Here is a 21,847-nt window from a genome sequence, read left to right on the forward strand (position 1 = left end):
TTCACAGTCAAACTAGGATACAATGATTGCTTCAGGGTCAAACTAGGATACAATGATTGGTTCACAGTCAAACCAGGATACAATGATTGCTTCACAGTCAAACTAGGATACAATGATTGCTTCACGGTCAAACTAAGATACAATGATTGGTTCACAGTCAAACTAGGATACAATGATTGCTTCACAGTTAATTAATGATTAAAGACGGCCATCTAAAATTTGGGGCAGGGGCCAGGGGGGCAGGAGCCTGGAATTTTGTATGGAGACTAGATATTTTTTCAGCTACAGCTAAAACAAACCTTATTAAAGTTGGTTCAGTACCATTATGATACTATTGCAATACAATCGCAGCAGTGAAAACATCCCCAATAGTCAACCCTATTCCTGCCACCCTCTATAAGGCAAGGTCAATTGTGATGTGTGAAAAAGTGTTCATGGTCATTCAATATTGAAACTGTTGGTGTCTTTGATCTTGGTGCCATCCTATTTACCATTATCAGTTATCCCATTGCCAGGCACTCCCTGTGGCCTGGTGCTTGATGATCGGTGTACAAGCGGTAAGATGTTGTGCCAGTAGGGGAACGTATCACTTGACACACTGGCATTAACTGTTATCTGTTCAGCCGGAACTGGAGCATAGCGGAGCAGCCGGAGTCCTCTTGTAATAATAGTCCCAGCAAGCTTTGCATGCACTTATTCCTGATATCATTCTTAAAGTGCACCATTGTTAACCTGGTGAATGAATCAATGTGCACTTCTTCTCAGCTCCCTGGGGAGTATGCAGTCTGTGTCGCCTGTGAGGTGATGGAAGGTTAACAGTTACATAACCATCTCATCCTACCAGGTTTGTTTGTTTGTTTATTTGTTGTTTAACGCCGCACTCAGCAATATTCCAGCTATATGATTGCGGTCTGTAAATAATCAAGTCTGGCCCAGACGGTCCAGTGAGTGACATCATGAGCATCGATCAATGCAACTGGGATATAATGACATTCATCAAGCAAGTCAGCGAGCCTGACCGCCCGGTCACGAAAGTTGCCTCTTACAACAAGCATAGCCGCCTTTTATGGCATGCATTGGTTGCTGAAGACCTATTCTACTCCGGATCTTCACGTGTCCATCCTACCAGCTACTCATTCATGCCTAACTCAGTCACCCATCCACCTACTTATCTGGACCAGCTGGCCTGACCTGTGACCTGTGACCAACTGGCCTGACCTACGACCTGAAACCAACTGGCCTGACCTGTGACCTGTGACCTGTGACCTGCGACCTGAAACCATCTGGCCTGACCTGTGACCTGCGACCAACTGGCCTGACCTGTGACCTGAAACCAACTGGCCTGACCTGCGACCTGTGACCAACTGGTCTGACCTGTGACCTTAAACCAACTGGCCGGACCTGTGACCTGCGACCTGTGACCAACTGGCCTGACCTGTGACCTGTGATGTGTGACCTGTTCACAGGCGCAGATGCCACCATGATATGTGCTGGTCCATGAATGGCTGTCAAGCAGATGCTGGTCTCCCCGGCTTCCTGTTGGGATGTTCTGCACACATTCTGGTAGATGAAACGGATGTAGTTAGTAGCAGGCATCTGTTTATTAAATAGACCCACAAGATGAATATTTGAGGCAGATCTTCCATGCTGCCTTGATATAGTTTCTGGGTGAATGTTCAGATATGTATTCATGCACTGGAGGCTAAAGGGGAATGCGTGGATTTATAAGGAACCGATCATGTTTTACAGGGTTGGGTGGGTGGATTTCAGAAGACCCTCCCCTAAAGATTAATTTTGGATGGCCGTCCCCTAAAAGACAATATAAAAGCATGTTATGTTTTATTATAAAATGTCCATTTCAACATGAACCTCCCCAAATATGTGTATTATATTTTTCTCATCCTCCCCTAGAGACTGTCATATTTTTGGGTGACTCCTGTTTCCCTCTGACCCCCCCTCTGTAATATATGACCAGTCCCTATGTTACTAAGTTACTAAATCTAGACATCTAGGCATAAGGCAATATTTTTTTTTCAGTTGGTTTTCCATGTTTACAGATCTGCTGTCAGTATTTGGACAAACATACTGTTCCAGAAATAAAGTGATGTGTGTGATTTCATTGAAATAATTAGTATCCCAGTGACACTGGACTGCTTAAAGTGTTTTGTTTTGAATTTGACTGACACAGGTGGTGAGTTTTGTCTACTGCACAAGGATTATTGATATTTTTCTTACATGGACTTCTATCATTTGCCCATTTCTTGTGTCCACATGCTGTGATATTGCTTGAATATTGTTAAAAGCAGTGTTAAACCATACCCCAGCTCTCACTCATTCATGTTTTTGTAAACCATGGTTATATCATTGTCCCTTTCTAACATTCATTGCCAGTTACTGTTGCACTATTTCTTGTACAGTCCTGAAACTTGGTATTTGTTAGATGTTAAGATATTGTTTTGATTTAGCTCAACGTCTGGAAGTAATGTTGTGGACTGGAACTACTTTGTGTTTAGACTTTAGAAGCTTTGAGGATTTAAATGGCAGCAACGGACTGCTTCTGCAAGTACTTGACGATGATTTAGTTTTTGATGATGTTGATGACATTAGTAATGATGATGATGATGGAAGTGGTGGTATTTGTGATGATGATGATGGAAGTGGTGGTATTTGTGATGATGATGATGATGATGATGATGATGATGATGGTGCTGGTATTTGTGATGATAATGATGGTGGTGGTATTTGTGATGATGATGATGATGATGATGATGATGATGATGATGATGATGGAAGTGGTGGTATTTGTGATGATGATGATGATGATGATGATGATGATGATGATGATGGAAGTGGTGGTATTTGTGATGATGATGATGATGATGATGATGCTGATGGTGGTGGTATTTGTGATGATGATGATGATGGTGGTGGTGGTATTTGTGATGATGATGATGATGATGATGATGATGATGATGATGATGATGGCGACGATGATGAGGAAGATGATGGTGGTGGTGGTGATGATGATGATGGCAATGATGAGGAAGATGATGGTGGTGGTGGTGATGATGATGATGATGGCGATGAGGATGAAGATGATGATGGTGGTGATGATGATGATGATGATGATGATGATGATAGTGATTGTATTTGCTATGATGATGATGATGATGATGATGATGTGATAACCTGGCATCACAGCTCCCCCCTTCAGTGTGTCCCTGGCAACCAGGGTCAGAGAGAGGTGAGCACTGGGAAGTCCTAATGCATACAGGCAGGGGTGGTGGCAGCTATTCCTGGAATGTTTCACTACAGAGAGGAGCTGATCTTCTTGTAAGAGGTCTATCATAAGCTTGTTGTGAGTGTCTGTGATGCATAGTCAGAAAAAAGGGGATATTTGTAGAATGTCTGGAAGCAGATCCTTGTGATTGTTTAATAAATGATTTCAAGTATCTAAATCATAGGCAATGGCCATACATGTGTATCTACTGTAGATGTGAGTATTTTATCAGTATGACATCATGACTCAATTTTTTATTTTTTATTTTTTTGTGAAAGCAAAATGTGTTTTTTAGGTTTCACCTATTTTCTTGAGTTGTGACTAAGGTCATCATTAAACAAAAGAGATAACAAATCAGACAGCGTTTCCGTTTTTCCAGTATATACCGAATATTGACTGGTAAAATATGACTGGGACTGGTAATTTGGAGGGTTGACAGTCCCTGGCAGAAATTTCCATTGAAAAATGTGTATAATTTCCTGTGAATCACTGTAAACATGAGGGGGCAGTTGGGTAGCCTAGTGGTTAAAGCGTTTGCTCGTCACGCCGAAGACCCAGGTTCGAATCCCAATATGAGTACAATGCATAAAGCCCATTTCTGGTGTTCCCCGCCATGATATTGCTGGAATATTGCTAAAGCGGCGTAAAACCAAACTCACTCACTCACTGTAAACATGAAATCACTCTGTTTCAAAAGCTGGCGTGTCATTATTCTGTAACTTTCTATTGGAAACCCAGGTTCTGAAAATAGCTCACAATAGCAGCCGATGATAAAATACATGACAGTCAATAGCAATGCTTTGTTTTTTATTTGTTATGTCAGTTTTGTAACCTCGACATACATCACTTCATAAAGAAGTGAGATTTTTTAAATGCATGCTTGACATTATGTTGAAGTGTCCGGTCAGAAGACGTTATCTGTGATTGGTTGACAAGATCAGACCTCTCGTTATAACGTGACAAATCACTATCAATATGGCTGTTCAGAAACAGGTGTTGTACATAGTCTTAGATCTGTTATTATCAACCATGGGACATTAAATTTGAACCAGGACCGGTATTTTCATTAGACTTCAAGCCCACATGACCAGCAGATGAAACTGCCACCAGAAACGCTGACAATCTTGGTTTCTTGTCAGTGTTTGAAATTAGCACCTACCCATAGCGCATGGCAGGTAGGCCTCGTGTCCGGCCCGTAGCGCATGGCAGGTAGGCCTCGTGTCCGGCCCGTAGCACATGGCAGGTAGGCCTCGTGTCCGGCCCGTAGCGCATGGCAGGTAGGCCTCGTGTCCGGCCCGTAGCGCATGGCAGGTAGGCCTCGTTTCCGGCCTGTAGCGCATGGCAGGTAGGCCTCGTGTCCGGCCTGTAGCACATGGCAGGTAGGCCTCGTGTCCGGCCCGTAGCGCATGGCAGGTAGGCCTCGTGTCCGGCCCGTAGCGCATGGCATGTAGGCCTCATGTCCGGCCTGTAGCGCATGGCAGGTAGGCCTCGTGTCCGGCCCGTAGCGCATGGCAGGTAGGCCTCGTGTCCGGCCCGTAGCGCATGGCAGGTAGGCCTCGTGTCCGGCCCGTAGCGCATGGCAGGTAGGCCTCGTGTCCGGCCTGTAGCGCATGGCAGGTAGGCCTCGTGTCCGGCCTGTAGCACATGGCAGGTAGGCCTCGTGTCCGGCCTGTAGCACATGGCAGGTAGGCCTCATGTTCGGCTCGTAGTTTCAAAGTTGTATGGGTCCTCACAATCTACATTTAAGTTATGTGTCTATTTGTTTGTCACAATAAGATGCAGTATTTTAAATGGGGGCTAAGATGCAGTTTTTTAATGAGGGCCTCACAAATTTAGTCTGGGCCTGCTGCTTCTAGAGCCTGTGGGTCTAATGGCAGCCTGGCAATATGTTTCATTTGGAACACTGTCCCGGGCCGTGTCATACCAAAGACATTAAAAGATGGTTCTTGTTTCCTTGCCTTGCACTAAGAATTAAGGTGATACCAGCTCGGAGTCAGTATAAAGTGTCTTAGTGGGATATCCATGTTAAACTGAGGCATGGTATCTAATTTGGCTTCGCTATAAAACCAGCATGACTCTGGACTAGTACAAGCACCCACAATCCCGCCCCACCGACAACCTCACCCCACACACAAACCCTACCCACACACAAACCCTATCCACACACAAACCCTGACCACACACAAACCCTACCCACACACAAACCCTACCCACACACAAACCCTATCCACACACAAACCCTCACCACACACAAACCCTACCCACACACAAACCCTACCCACCCACAAACCCTACCCACACACAAACCCTACCCACACACAAACCCTACCCACCCACAAACCCTACCCACATACAAACTCACCCCACACACAAACCCTACCCACCCACAAACCCTTCCCACACACAAACCCTACCCACACACAAACCCTACCCACCCACAAACCCTACCCACACTCAAACCCTCACCACACACAAACCCTACCCATACACAAACCCTACCCATACACAAACCCTACCCACACACAAACCCTACCCACACACAAACCCTACCCACACACAAACCCTACCCACCCACAAACCCTTCCCACACACAAACCCTACCCATCCACAAACCCTACCCACTCACATTTATCTTGAACGTGATGTTAAACCCCATTTAACCTCATCTCACCTATTCATGTGTCACCAAATTCCCCCAGAAGCCTCAGTTTACCGTATTCGACGTAATAAGCGCCCTACTCTAATAAGCGCCCACTGCGATATTTGCTAATATATTGGCAAGTGAACAATACCAATTAGCACCAATTCCGATTGATCAATGTACACAAGACTTATTTATTCGTGTATAATACGCACGCGTGTGTTATATGCACCCTTAATTATGGGCAATTAAATTCTGGAAAAATATATCTGTATATAAACATTTCAGGCCGTCAGCATAAACCACAAAATTTATCTTTCAACTCTGTTTTTTCCACCAAAATAATATTCTAATAAGAGCCCCCTATTTCTAATTTTGAGAGCGCCCTGGGTGCTTATTACGTCGAATACGGTATTATCCAGTTTGTGGCCCAGCGTGATCCAAATATGAAATAGGTTGGCCTCAGCCATGGCTTCCTCCATGACAAGGTACTAAACTCCATGAACCATGATGCTTACTCCTGGATAACGTATTATCAAGTATACAGTAGGGCAGCAAGTAGAAGATGCCACATCAACAGGTGACCGACCCACCGTGGGAATCTGAATCTGATGAAGACAGCTTGACTTGAATCGGGAGTGTAACTTCTATATTCTTTCATGTGACTCATGTGTATCCAACCAGAGCTTTGTAGACCAGCACTTAGTCAATGAAAACATTTCTTTAAAAAAAATTATTTTTTTCTTTCAAAAGAGCATTTCCTCTTCATATGTGGAAATAAAGGAAACTAGACTTGGTTTAGTTTGATCTAGACTTGATCAGGCTTTTTGTAAAAAAAATACAATATATATATATAAGTTCCAAAGACATCGTGCGTGACAAAGAGCTTTGTAGCACTTAAAGATATGTGAAGATACTATTATGTATTATGTAAAGACATTATATTCAAGATGATTTTTTTGTTATCTGAAAACATAATATTATTTCCATTTCTACCTAAAAATCTAACAAATAATTGGTTCTAGCCTGAACCCTAAATAAACTTAGGAAGTGACTTCCTTGAGTCAATACATAGTCCTTCACCATGACTGGAATGTATGTATTTTTTTTAAACAAAACCAATCTGGATTTACATAAAATATAAAATGTTAACACCAGAGAATAACCAGGCTTGATTAAGTAATGAAACAGATTCCATTGGGTATAACATGCAAAACACCAGTGACAGTCATACGAATGGACCAATAAAAATCAGCTATGACAATAAAGCAAGTCTAGTTGGCTCCATTCCACATTAGTATCAGGAGGTTTGTTTCGTTTGAACATTTTAGAGGAGAGGAATGTATTGTGTGATAAAAAAGATATCATAGACTGTATGTCAAAACACTATGCATGACATTACAAATTGTGGAAAAAATGTCTGAAAAGCAAGTCGGTGACCTCTTTCACAGGCATTAGTTTTGTAAATCAGCCATACACTTGCAGATCGCCTCTGTGGTTTAGTGGTAGAGCGTCCGCCCAGAGAGAGGAAGGTCCGGGGTTCAATCCCTGACCGCGTCTTACCAAAAGACGTTAAAAGATAGCACTTGTTGTTACCCTGTTTGGCGCTCGGCATTAAGGGGCTAAAACAAGGACTGGTCGGCTCGGAGTCAGTATACTGTGTCTGAGTGGGGTATTCATGTTAAACTGCAACATGGTATCTCAGTGAGCTAGCACTATAAATCGGCATCAGTCCGGACTAGTACAAGCAGCCACACAAACACACACACGTACATGCATGTCGCTATATAAGTGCAATAATCTTAGACGCGACGTTAAACCCCATTTCACCTCACCTCACACCATACACTTGCACACTGGGTTTACGAAAGTGGTGAACAGCTCATACCTGCATCACTGTGGACTTCCTCCCTCCAAGTTGTCATGTAATGACATAGCTCACTATGCAAAGCAGTGTTAAACCCAACTCAATCACTCACTCTGTATTTGCATTGAAGAACCATTATGTGAAGAAATTGTGAAACATTTACTTGTATATCTAAAGGTTCTTTGTTTTATCACTGAGACCAGTAGCCAAAGAGTTAACATTTAGTCTCTGGAAATATATAATTTTTTATAGAAATAAACAACTCCATTTGAATTGAAAAGGAGCCCCATCAAGATGGCAGATTCACACCTGAACCTGTGGAAAATCTAGACTTGCTTTATTTAGGGCTAAAGCATAAGGGTAAGGGTCAGGTGGAAGGAAGGAGTGAGTGAGTGAGTGAGTGAGTGAGTGAGTATGGTTTTACAGCAGAAATGGGCTTCACTCATTGTACCAATGTCGGGAATCGAACCCGGGTCTTCGGCGTAACAAGCAACGCTTTAACCAATAAGCTACCGAACCGCCCCTTAGGCGGAAGGAAAATCATATGGTTCAGTGGCTGTGGGACAGACTATCAAAGAGTCTGCTGAGGCCTTTGAACTCGGCACTGTGTACACGTCCTGGGAGACCTTAGATAAGTTCCAGAGTCAAATGGTGCTTCTATCTGATTTACGGCACTGCTGTAGTCAAGGTATATGCACTAAGTAAATACATGTTGGCATCTTCATCAGCATCAGCAGCTTCACAGTTGTCAACATCGGATCGGGTGGTCAGGTTCGTTGACTTGGTTGATGCACGTCATTGTATCTCAATTGCGTGGATCGATGCTCATGATGTCAAACCCTGGATTGTCTGGTCCAGTCTCGATAATTTACAGACCGCTGTCATATAGCTGTAATATTGCTAAGTGTAGCATTAAACATAAAACAAAAAAACAAAACATCATCACTATCATCATCTTAATCACCATCATCATGACAGTGATCAACATTATAATATCCATCATCATCATTATCATCATCATCATCATCATCATCATCATCATCATCATTTTGTTTTCACAATTTGAATTATTAGTCAAAAGTACACACTACAGTCACAGACAATCTTATTATCAGTTTAATACCACCACTAGACTAACATCTAGTCTCTGAAATGAACTTATTTTACAGAAAAAACAGTTGTTAAATTATAGTTATCAAATATAATAAAAAGGAGCCCAGAGACTTTCTTCATTTTCAGATACTGCAGTAATCTAGACTTGCCAAACATTATAGGCTGTATTTGATATATTTGTATGACTAACACTACAGTCACAGACAATCTTATTATCAGTTTAATACCACCACCATCTGTGAGAGATGTGTTAACAATGATTATCAACTCTCCCAGATGTAGTGGAAACGTTGCAACATATTTTACCCTGGTTCACGCCTGTTACTACGGAGTAGCTATCTGAACCTCCATGTATTTGCTTCAATGCTATCCATGTTACAAGCCTTGATGATCGTCTTCAGTTTTAATCAGCTAAAGTTGCCCAGTGTGTGATGAGGCTATCACAACTCAGGGAAGTCTTTGTTTACAAACTATTGGCTGTGGTTTTAGGCACCTGGCTCTCAGCCATAGGCCCTGAATAACCTCCAGGCCAACTCCCAGTGAGAGGCCCCGCACGGGTTGGACGATCTCAACTGGAGGGATGTTTATGACCACTCATGACAAGTTGAATGGCGATTGCTGTGCCCCTGTCTGGCCTGAGTCTGATCTCAAGCAGCCATAGCAAAATATTTGGATTGACGAGTTTATTGACTTGTTGATTGACTTGTCAACATCTGAGCTGGCTGGGAAATGTTTCGGTATGTCTGGTGCAGGTACTGTTAAGACCAATTGGTACTTGCATGTTTGGTGTATTAAACTCACCTGGCCAGCAGCCATATTTACAAATATGAAAATATTCTGTTCAGACACCACTGGACAAATGGAGCCAACATTTACATGACATTTCCCACTTCATATTTTGTTTAAATGTGATGCAGTTTGGTATGCAGTCTGCCATGGTTATGATACCACTAGGGCTGGGACGGGTAACTCGGGTACTCGGGTTGGGTGTGTACTGAGTAGGACCCGGGTACCCACAGGACTACCCGGTCCCGTGGCTAGTCATGTGATAAATGACTTTATATGTTTCAATTAAGATAAAACTTCAGTCAAATTCAGCGTTCGCATGTCCAGATCGTTTTATATGTGTAGCTAAATACATTTTGCCATGGCTACGGTCAAACTGTTCCCAATCGGACATCTTGTACACATCCCTTGAGACCTCTGTATGAGGATTAGCTTTGAAAATGTAATCAATGCAGTTAGTTTGTTAATTTGAAAGAGGGAATTATCTCCAAAGATTAACTACATTGCCCATTTTTTGTCAAAATAAAAAAAAAGTCTGCATTATAACAAGGGAACCTGAACGTTTCTACTGAAAAACATTGGCATTGGCACTATAACCAGGATGGCATTATAACCAGGGTGGCATTACAACCAGGGTGGCATTATAACCAGGGTGGCATTATAACAAGGATGGCATTACAACCAGGGTGGCATTATAACCAGGATGGCATTATAACCAGGGTGGCATTACAACCAGGATGGCATTATAACCAGGGTGGCATTGCAACAAGGGTGGCATTGCAACCAGGGTGGCATTACAACCAGGGTGGCATTATAACCAGGGTGGCATTATAACCAGGGTGGCATTACAAGGGTGGCATTACAACCAGGGTGGCATTATAACCAGGGTGGCATTACAACCAGGGTGGCATTACAACCAGGGTGGCATTACAACCAGGATGGCATTATAACCAAGGTGGCATTACAACCAGGGTGGCATTACAACCAGGGTGGCATTACAACCAAGGTGGCATTACAACCAGGGAAAACTGTAAAATAAAACAATTAAAAAATAAGCAACTGTTTTATGATGAAATACATTATCAACCTTAAGAGGGCCCCATCTCACATTATTCTTTCCACATGTGGCAAGCCAATGACTCTAAATCTCCTCTAACGAAGTTGTCTCGCTTGAAATTTGTAGCATAATCATACGATGCCAAGATAGATAATGAGAATGTACTGGCGTGGTTTAATCACATTAGACAAAGGATATTAGGTTAGTTATGATTCTTATGAGTGACGTTTGTGGTCGGGACGTTCAGGTAAACAAAGGTGGTTATGTTTGTACACCTAATTTGTTGTCTCATGTTTACCGTAAGGTATTTTGGTTGCTGAGGAATTCTATTGTTTGTGATTAGTTGTGAGGAAAACACTGAGATATATTTTGGTAAAATCATTTGTTTTTTGGAAGACGTGTGTTTGTAACAGAAGGTTTAACTGTTGTGTTTTGACTTCTTTCTTTTTTAGTGAAACAAAAGTAAGGTAATTTGTGGGACTCCTCGCCTCAACAGATTAACAGGAGCTGAGGATTCGGGAATTTATAGTTTATTTATTCAAACTGTTCACCTGTTTTCTCTGTACCAGGAACATGGTAACATTGACATTGGTTACGTTGACCTTACCAGTCTTTGTCAATGTAAGATTTAATTTAATAATTTGATGATAAGAGAATAATACAAGAATAATTGTTAGTTTTATGTTCTTTTGACGGATATGATTTGTTCGTTTTTTGTTTTTATATTGACGTATATAATGGCAGATGTTCATATTAACCCCTTATGTTCCTCTTACAGATTTATTTCAAGATGCTCATATTAACCCTTTGTACACAATTGGGGATAGACTAGCATTTAGTCCCAGAAATAAAGTTATTTAAACATATATATCTACAAAATAAAATCCAAATGGAGCCCAGAACAATGGTTATTTTCAGAGACTAAACAAATCTGCTAGACTCTAATTTGTTGGAATTTCTGTATTCTTGTCAAGGTCAACCTTCATTTCTGTTTACATGCCAAGGGCTGAGGTAATGTAAATTTGCCAAATATTCTGGACTTTTGTGAGTTGGATTCCCGTTTTAATTTATGGGATTATATTTTTAATCTGGGAGACAGCCTACTGTGGGGATTCCCGGTGAATATGGGTCCCCAGCAACCTATGTTTGTTATAATAGTAGACTAAATGGAGTGTGTGGTCAGACTCGCTGACTTGGTGTATTCCAATTGCATGGATCGATGCTCATGATGTCAATCGCTGACTTGTCTTGCCGCTGGAATATTGCTGGAGTGCGGCGTTAAACAACAAACAAACGTATGTTTCAGACAGATGATGTCTCTCACAGATGTTATTGAAGATTTTCATGTTAACCCTTTATGTTCCTCTGACAGATGTAATGGAAGATGTTCATCTTATCTCTTTATGTTCCAGACGATGTCTCTGACAGATGTAATGGAAAATGTTCATCTTAACTCTTTATGTTCCAGACAATGTCTCTGACAGATGTAATGGAAAATGTTCATCTTAACTCTTTATATTCCAGACGATGTCTCTGACAGATGTAATGGAAAATGTTCATCTTAACGCTTTATGTTCCAGACGATGTCTCTGACAGATGTAATGGAAAATGTTCATCTTAACGCTTTATATTCCAGACGATGTCTTTGACAGATGTATTGGAAAATATTCATCTTAACTCTTTATGTTCCAGACGATGTCTCTGACAGATGTAATGGAAAATGTTCATCTTAACGCTTTATGTTCCAGACGATGTCTTTGACAGATGTAATGGAAGATGTTCATCTTAACTCTTTATGTTCCAGACGATGTCTCTGACAGATGTAATGGAAAATGTTCATCTTAACTCTTTATGTTCCAGACGATGTCTTTGACAGATGTAATGGAAGATGTTCATCTTAACTCTTTATGTTCCAGACGATGTCTCTGACAGATGTAATGGAAGATGTTGACTACAAAAGAAAGAACTTTAACCGTGACGATGTCCTGTATCGCCACCCCCTGCACATGACGGAGGCGCACTTTGTGTATCACCTGTCACGTGATCCTGAAGGTCATCTGACCTGCAACAAGGATGGCAATGGCGAGTTCATCTGCTCTCCGAGGTACTCAAACAGATTCTGGTGTAGCCTAGTGGTTAAAGTGGTTGCCGATGATCTGGGATCAATTCCCCACATGGGTACAATGTATAAAACACATTTCTGGTGACCCCTGCTATGATACAGCTGGAATATTGCTTAAAACCATACTCACTCACTCACTCACTCTTGCTGGGGTTATTCACTCACTCTCTCCTGCTGGGATCATTCCCTCACTCACTCACTCACTCCTGGTTGGAATTATTCCCTCACTCAATCACTCCTGCTGGGATTATTCACTCACTCACTCACTCCTGCTGGGATTATTCCCTCACTCACTCACTCCTGCTGGGATTATTCCCCCCCTCACTCACTCACTCCTGCTGGGATTATTCCCTCCCTCACTCCTGCTGGGATTATTCCCTCACTCCCTCCTGCTTGGATTATTCACTCACTCACTCACTCCTGCTGGGATTATTCCCTCCCTCACTCATTCCTGGGATTATTCCCTCACTCACTCACTCCTGCTGGGATAATTCCCTCACTCACTCCTGCTGGGATTATTCCCTCACTCACTCACTCCTGCTGGGATTATTCACTCACTCATTCCTGCTGGGATTATTCCCTCACTCACTCCTGCTGTGATAATTCCCTCACTCATTCCTGCTGGGATTATTTCCTCACTCCTGCTGGGATTATTCACTCCCTCATTCCTGCTGGGATTATTCACTCCCTCACTCACTCCTGATGGGATTATTCACTCACTCATTCCTGCTGGGATTATTCACTCACTCACTCCTGCTGTGATAATTCCCTCACTCACTCACTCCTGCTGGGATTAGGTGGTCGTCTCTGGTGTTGTAAATCATATATTTTATTGACTCTTTTCCCATAATGGAGCAATGGATCATTCTGTTGGTTCTGGAAGAAAGTTTTTTTATGTTGTTTTTTATCATTTTTTCCATCCAAACAAACTGTTCAATGCATCTTTGTACATAACTGTTGACTTTGATTGATGTGCCTAATTTAACAAGTGATAGGAGTTAAATATAAATTGGTGGAAAACAACAATCTCTTGTGAGCAGCCTCATCCAAGGAAGGTGTCATGATCTGCTTGTCATGAACACCTGGTGTCATCACTCATAAACACATCATGTAGTCGGAATCGTACAATCAACTCTGGTTTTAGCAGAGATTTCTTATGAATATGAAATGGTTTTGTCACTTTGGGACCCGTGAAGATCTGGGGTGGAATAGGTCATCAGCAACCCATGCTTGCTGTAAAAGGCGACTATGCTTGTCGTAAGAGGCGAGTAACGCGATTGGGTGGTCAGGCTTGCTGACTTGGTTGATGCATGTCATCGTATCCCAATTGCACGGATCGATGCTCATGATGTCAATCACTGGATTGTCTGGTCCAGACTCGATTATTTACAGACGCTGTCATATAGCTGCAATATTGCTGAGTGTGACGTTAAACAAACAAACTGTCACTTTTGTATATTTGAATCAGCTCTGCAAGGACTGCCAATTATCTCCCTTTAAGCTGAACTTCAATATTACCAATGCATTGTTACTCGATCCACTCACTCACTCACTCTTTTCAGACATCTCAAACAGTTGTGTATGCACAGACTGGTTATCAACCCAGCAAGGATGCAGAAATTCAAATATCACGAACTTCCCCACGATATCTACCCTGCACTGCTGAGTGAAGCCATTTTCCAGAGGGAACTGCAAGCCATCACATTTTTTGTTTCCACATGGCCTCATAAGGTGCTAGACATTCAGAGTATCGTTCCCCAGGAAGACATACTGAGGTCAGGCTACTTGACCCGACCTGTGGAAGGTCAAGGCAGCATGTCACTTGTCGACAGTGTTATCATGGGACTCTTAAACATTAAACCTCACGCCAAGTTACAGACTGTGAATTTCATTGGATTTAAAAATGGTGAGTACCTCCATCTTGGTTTTGCAGATAGGCCTTATGTTCTTATTAGTTGCTTTAAAAGAATGACTGACAAAAAACACTGAAATTAGAAGAACAAATGAATATTTTGCTTCACTCTCTTTTACAATTAAATAATTAAATTTACATTGTGTTCATTGAAATTCCTGCATTCTGATTAGCTGAATTGGTCATGTGTTATTGCATTCATTCCCCAATGAATGTAAAAATTATGCCACGCCCACAGAATCCCAATATTACAGTCGAGGGAATTCTCTTTCTGCTCATGTGTATCGTCATGCACAGGACATTTAGCCAAATTCATGCATATTTGTTTCCAAACTACCCTTTGAAACCGAAGGCCGAGAAAGAATGAAACAGCAAACGTGCAGGCTCGCTTGCTTGTTTTTTCCCGCTCGCCTCGCTTCAACTTTCATGTCTTCAGGTTTCATTTCTAATTAGCATTTTTCCAACTGTGTTCCATACCATAATCAGGGAAGTAATGTTTGAATCTGGCGGTAACTGACCATGTTATTTGAAACAGCCGCGTTCTCCCGGACATATTTCTTCCGGTTCGTTACAGTCTGACTGTTGCAGTTCTTTTCGCCTCTTGCCTTAAATGACAGGTCCAATGAATTTTGTTTTGATCCTGCTCTCTGTTGATTGGCTACTGACTGTGTAGACATGTCAAGTTATGTACATAAATTAAACGAACATGTGATTCATGTCACGCCACAGTATGTATTCCTACACCTGGAATGTTTATCAATCTCGTCATTTTTGTCTGTGTTGATATATACAACTGTTTTTGGTTAAACTATTGTAGATAAAACTTGTTTTACGTTGTCGAATTGAATTATAAGCATTGACTGTGTATTATTTTTGGTTCATAGAGGTATGAATCGAAAAACCAATGTGCAAACGTTTTTTCGATTCATACCTCAATGAACCGAAAAAAATACACAGTCAATCCTTAATTGAAATAGGAAAATGTACATGATATTTTATCACAAGAAATGGTGACTAATACGTCTAAAAATCTCTATTCAATTCTATTATCCCTGACCTCTAAATTATATTTGGCCGTATGTATTTACTCGGGCTGCAACAAATACACTGAGGTGATTACGATTTGTATCACGAATATAAGGTAACAAATACGAATATTAAATCACGATTACAATAACAAGTCCGCAGTTGATTTATTATTTGTTATATTCAGTGAAAAAATAACATAAATTATATGACATGACGTGTTAATTATTAATATATCATACGTCTATATACTGCACATACTAGTATCTGCTCAAATGTGACAATGACCAGTGACCACAATACTGTCAAATCAAATATAATAAGAGTGTTGTCTTTGAAGAAATCTAAGCATATAATATGGATAAGTAAGGATAAGAATTTATGGATGAACAACTTCTTTATTACAATTAAGAGCGACGTTTCGGTGTAGGTTCTAACACCGTTATCAAGCAAGTGATTTACAGAGTTCAGTAAGCAAGTATATATACACGTAGGAGGCAATGTTTATACAGTAGGGTAGATATACTGGAGTAGCGAAGCCTGCTGTGTACACACAAGGGCAGTGTGGATATTTTTAGGTACAGGGTATGTAAATGCACATGATTGCATATTCATAAATTTTCGATTCACAAATTCAATTCATGAATGGATGCAGTTCGATTCACGCAATACGCAAGTGAATCGTAACATCCCTAGTATTTACTGATGATAGAAGAACATAAAGCATATGTCGCTGTGTTGATGATATCAGCCTCCATGGATATGGTAACACAGAAAATGCTTAGAGTAAGAAAATACTCGGTGTGGCCAATAGGTATGTTTCACGTTAGGGGTAGGTATGTTTCACGTTAGGGGTAGGTATGTTTCACGTTAGGGATAGGTATGTTTCACGCTAGGGATAGGTATGTTTCCCGTTAGGGGTAGGTATGTTTCCCGTTAGGGGTAGGTATGTTTCCCGTTAGGGATAGGTATGTTTCACGTTAGGGATAGGTATGTTTCACGTTAGGGGTAGGTATGTTTCATGTTAGGGATAGGTATGTTTCACGTTAGGGACAGGTATGTTTCACGTTAGGGGTAGGCATGTTTCACGTTAGGGATAGGTATGTTTCACGTTAGGGATAGGTATGTTTCACGTTAGGGGTGAAACAATGCAGCGAGGTCATGATGCCATACGTATCATGATACATAGGTCAGGATACGATAGGTATCACCATATGCATATTTACTTCAAATCACGTGGAGGATACGTATCACGATACATTGGTCATGATACGATAGGTATCACAATACGCATATTTACTTCAAATCACGTGGAGACTTCTTGAATAATATGATTTAGAGTAGATACGTATCACGATACATTGGTCATGATATGATAGGTTTCGCAAAATGCATATTGATGTCAAATCAAATGGAAACTTCATGAATTTTAAAAGGAAAAGCTAGCTGTAGACACATGTTTGGAGCAGCTAGTTTTATTAGTGAACTTGAAACTCTAATTCTGACACCTCTTGCAATATTTGACTGACAAAAACTCTGGGGGTCATTGAATGAGTAGTAAGTAATCTGTTTCATCAAGTGTATCATCTTGTATCGATACAGAACATAGCGTGACATGTATGAAAACTCATGAACACTGCTGCACAGATGTATCGTTTCATCCCAAGTTCTCATGCATCACTATGTAATGGACGCTGTAATCTCTAGCTCACATGGCTGCAAGACAAGTGAATCTATTTTGTGGCTGTCTGTTGTTACATGTCACATTTTCAAAGTGACCTCTGAGACTATGAAGCTGAAACGTTACATGATTGATCCCAGATATGGTGTCACTAAACTCTGCCCAGAGAATTCTCATAAACATTTGCAGTCATATTAATTTGAAACTGTCATTTTTGCCTATTGCTCAGCCATTTCTACATGTATGAATATTAGGGCTGGGACGAGTCCAAAGTTACTACCCGGGTACCCACCCCCCTATAACCTGACCCTACCCGGGTACCCACTGTAGGTCTCAAGACATACAAGATGTCCAATTGGGAATTTTCTTACCACAGCTCTTGCTAAACGTATTTAGATACATGTATTAAACGATCTGGTCATGCATACACTGAAGTTGACTTAAGTTATATCTTTATTCAAACATATGAAAAGTCAGAAGGAAGAGGTGCATAGTCAGAAAGAAATGCAAACATTAGTGACTTGGAGTGTAACCATAGAGTTCTAGAAAATGTCTGTCATTAAACTATATATCACGTGACAAACCACGGGGCCGGATAGTCCTGTGGGTACCCGGGTCCTACTCAGTACCCACCTGACCTGGGTACCCGAGTTACTCGTCCCAGCCCTAATGAATATGAAATTCAAGGTACCCTCTATTTTCTTCTGGGGATGCAACAGCAGACATGTTGGCCGTTACTCATTCTTATTCCAAATGGAACGAAAGTGTAGCTGGTAGTAGGCCTCAAAATATACATTATACAAGTTCTGTTGTTTTTTAGATATTTTATATTTTGACCTTGATTGACAATGCTCTTTTCTCAAAATGCACATTTGGCTCCTTTCGTTGAAATTGTGAGACTGAAGGAGCTTTGGCGTGTATGATTTTCCTTATAATGACACCATATTTTGTTCATGTCATTAAATATTAGTATTAGTAGTTTTTAGTTCTCAGAATTTATGCAGAAAATATTTCAGTATAAATGCCGACAGGAACTTTTGTTAAGTGTCTGTCCTTGCTGATATTTATACTGCCATGGCACAATGTTAGTAATTTTGTTTAATTGCTAGTCGATATCAGCACCATATTCCTTTCCTTCAGAAAGAGATCTATGTTGAAACACAGGACCATGTAACTAATAATAATAACAAAAAAACTCGCAGACGAGGCCAAAGCACATACATTTATGGTGATAGATGAAAAGACAAAGCTTTTAAGAATAGACAAAAAATCAAGGCGGGCAAGTTAAGAAGTTTCTGTTGCATTCCTTCTCAGCCCTCGGCATCGTCTACGATTTTTTTGCAAGTTTTTTTTATATTGTTATTATTATTACTTATATGGTCCTGTGGTTGGAAGTAGACTTGGTAGGTAAAGGTTGGCCTAATCTTTTGGCCTGGCTTGGCAGTCTAGTCTCTAGGCACTGTCTTACATCACCTAAAGACCTAATTTCAATTCCCTATATGGATGCAATGTTTTAAGCTTATTTTTAGTATCCCTCCCACTCATTGGTAAACTTTCACAATTTCACATCAATATTATCCAAATTGATTGGGGAGTGTAGACAGTGACAGATAAGTCTTACAGGGCAACAAGGAGAGTCCAGTTATCTGTCAGATGAGGTAGGGTATGTTGTTTCATTCATGTTTGTTTTTTTTTGTCAGATCGGAAGCTGTGTCGAGAGTTGACACGACTCCCCATGTTGTGGCTGAACCCCAGTGACAGACAGGCTGGCTACATCCACAGCCTGCTCCGTAGATCCATCAGTGAGTAGAGAGGGGTGTGGGTGGGTTGGGGTGGGGTGGGGTGGGGTGCTGGCTAGACTCCCCATGTTGTGGCTGAACCCCAGTGACAGACAGGCTGGCTACATCCACAGCCTCCTCCGTAGATCCATCAGTGAGTAGAGAGGGGTGTGGGTGGGGTGGGGTGGGGTGCTGGCTAGACTTCCCATGTTGTGGCTGAACCCCAGTGACAGACAGGCTGGCTACATCCACAGCCTCCTCCGTAGATCCATCTGTGAGTAGAGAGGGGTGTGGAGGGGGTGGGTTGGGGTGGGGTGGGGTGGGGTGGGGTGCTGGCCAGACTCCCCATGTTGTGGCTGAACCCCAGTGACAGACAGGCTGGCTACATCCACAGCCTCCTCCGTAGATCCATCTGTGAGTAGAGAGGGGTGTGGGTGGGGTGCTGAGTAGGGGTGGGTGAAGTGGTTGAATGGGATGTGGGTGGGGTGTGGTGGGTTGGGTGTTGGGGTTGTTTGTCTATATATCTACAGATTTGTCTGATATCCTTATCTGATGGTACGCACTTTTGCCGATACCTAAGGGAGGCAACCCATGGTACCTTGGAGTAATTTGGTTACTAGTGCCCTCTTAATGTGAATAGTATGGTGAACATAAAAGCTAAGTAAAAGAGCTTAGTGATTGGAAATGGTGAATATATGTAATATAACAGCATGTTTGACAGAAATGTGATAAAGATTAATGAATGGAAGTGCTGCATATGACGTCCATGTAAAGGAAATGTTGAAATGAGTAAGAAATGTGATGTTAATGCTTTAGTTTAGATGAGTGGAGCGTTGTTGAATACATAATTATTGAATACATAATCGTTGAATACATAATTATTGAATACATAATCGTTGAATACATAATCATTGAATACATAATCATTGAATACATAATTATTGAATACATAATCATTGAATACATAATCATTGAATACATAATCATTGAATACATAATTAATGAATACATAATCATTGAATACATAATCATTGAATACATAATCACTGAATACATAACCTTTGGTCACATAATCATTGAATACATAGTCAAGTATGGCTTGAATTCCAGATCTGTCCAAAGACAAAGTACAACGCTACCTCAACAGAATTGGTTGTATCTACTCCTTATTGGACCCTTGCTTCCGCCATGGCAACAAGATTGGTGAGTAACGCAGGTACTGCCAAGGTTCGCTGGAATCATCACAATGGGTAAAAAATGGAGAAAACATAATTTGTAAAAAAAAGTGCATTGTACATGCTGGATATCATGAAAAAAAATGTGTTGTGAAAATAAAATAAACTTGATCAGCTCCACCTTTCAGGGAAAGGAATTGCATGGTTTCAGGAAGGGACTGAAAAATATCCTGTGTCTAACAAAAGACCCAGGAAAACACAAACATTCACCGCAGAATATTACATGGTGAGCCCCTAACCACTCACCACACTGTGCACCGCGCTACCCACCCTCCAGAATAGCTCTGCAGTCCCCGAGGCTTTCTGTGTAAGAGCTGAATAAAAAATTGTTAGGATGCAATACGTGCCTCATTCCACTCACTCACTCACTCACCCACCGACCCACTCACTCACTCACTCACTCACTCACTCACACACACACTCACCACTCACCCACCCATCCACTCACTCACCACTCACTCACTCACTCACACACACACAAACACACCCACTCACTCACCACTCACCCACCCATCCACTCACTCACCACTCACTCACTCACTCACACACAAACACACCCACTCACTCACCACTCACCCACCCATTTACTCACTCACTCACTCACCACTCGCTCACACACACACACACACTCACTCATCACTCACCCACCCAATCACTCACTCACACACGGACCACTCACTCACTCACTCACTCACTCACTCACTCACTCGCCCGCCCACTCACTCAAACACTGACCACTCACTCACTCACTCACTCACCCAATCACTCACCACTCACCCACTCACTCACTCACTCACACACTGACCACTCACTCACTCACTCACTCACTCACTCACCACTCACCCATCCACCCACTCACTCACTCACTCACTCACACACTGACCACTCACTCACTCACCCACCCACTCACTCACACACTGACCACTCACTCACTCACCCACCCACTCACTGACTCACATACTGACCACTCACTCACTCACCCACCCACTCACTGACACACTGACCACTCACTCACTCACACACTCACCACTCACTCACTCACTCACTCATCCATGCTACATCTTCTCCAGGTCCTATAACCATCCTGATTGACTGCAAGATAACCCTGGACGATGTGCCGATTGGCCTGGCGCTGCAGTACGAGACCCCGTTCAGGTTCGCCTGCAAGAGACTGTGGATGGAGCCCATCCTGGAGGTGGTGCTGCCCCCGAATGTCATCAACAGGGTGCTAGATCCCCGGGTAAATAGTCCTAGCGAAGCATGGCGCTGTTTTAATTCAAAATTTAGAAAAGTAAAGGAAGGGGTAGGAGAAGGGCCCTTTTTAACCCCCTGGAAATATCAAATATAAA

The 21,847-nt window shown here is 41.8% G+C and overlaps 2 protein-coding genes across 3 annotated transcripts in view; both read left to right on the forward strand.

Moving 5' to 3' along the window:
- The window catches only part of LOC139456318 (leucine-rich repeat-containing protein 14-like), a 32,562-nt gene that overhangs the window by 4,299 nt on the left and 6,416 nt on the right, over positions 1-21,847 (forward strand). The window contains exons 2-6 of one of the 2 annotated variants that reach the window (XM_071237953.1): positions 12,661-12,848; positions 14,429-14,772; positions 19,186-19,287; positions 20,374-20,466; positions 21,569-21,738. In XM_071237953.1, the coding sequence (XP_071094054.1) occupies positions 12,664-12,848; positions 14,429-14,772; positions 19,186-19,287; positions 20,374-20,466; positions 21,569-21,738 (894 nt within the window). In that variant the 5' untranslated portion in view covers positions 12,661-12,663. Of the gene's footprint in view, positions 1-12,651; positions 12,849-14,428; positions 14,773-19,185; positions 19,288-20,373; positions 20,467-21,568; positions 21,739-21,847 lie in introns of those variants that run through there. The other variant, XM_071237952.1, reaches the window with a different exon arrangement.
- LOC139454928 (secreted acidic protein 1A-like) lies at positions 2,483-3,265 on the forward strand. The gene is made up of 2 exons (XM_071236526.1): positions 2,483-2,924; positions 3,096-3,265. The coding sequence occupies exons 1-2, from the start codon at positions 2,483-2,485 to the stop codon at positions 3,263-3,265; spliced, it is 612 nt and encodes a 203-aa protein (XP_071092627.1).

The sequence above is a fragment of the Haliotis cracherodii genome, unplaced genomic scaffold, assembly GCF_022045235.1.
Source record: "Haliotis cracherodii isolate W230 unplaced genomic scaffold, xgHalCrac1.p SCAF_11, whole genome shotgun sequence".
NCBI classification, from domain to species: domain Eukaryota; kingdom Metazoa; phylum Mollusca; class Gastropoda; order Lepetellida; family Haliotidae; genus Haliotis; species Haliotis cracherodii.

Excerpts from the sequence above, each read along its gene's own strand:
- LOC139454928 (XM_071236526.1), top strand. The coding sequence starts at position 2,483 with ATGTTGTGGACTGGAACTACTTTGTGTTTAGACTTTAGAAGCTTTGAG. Across the intron at positions 2,925-3,095 it reads TTGTGATGATGATGATGATG|ATGATGATGGTGGTGATGAT; the intron begins GTGGTGGTGGTA and ends ATGAGGATGAAG.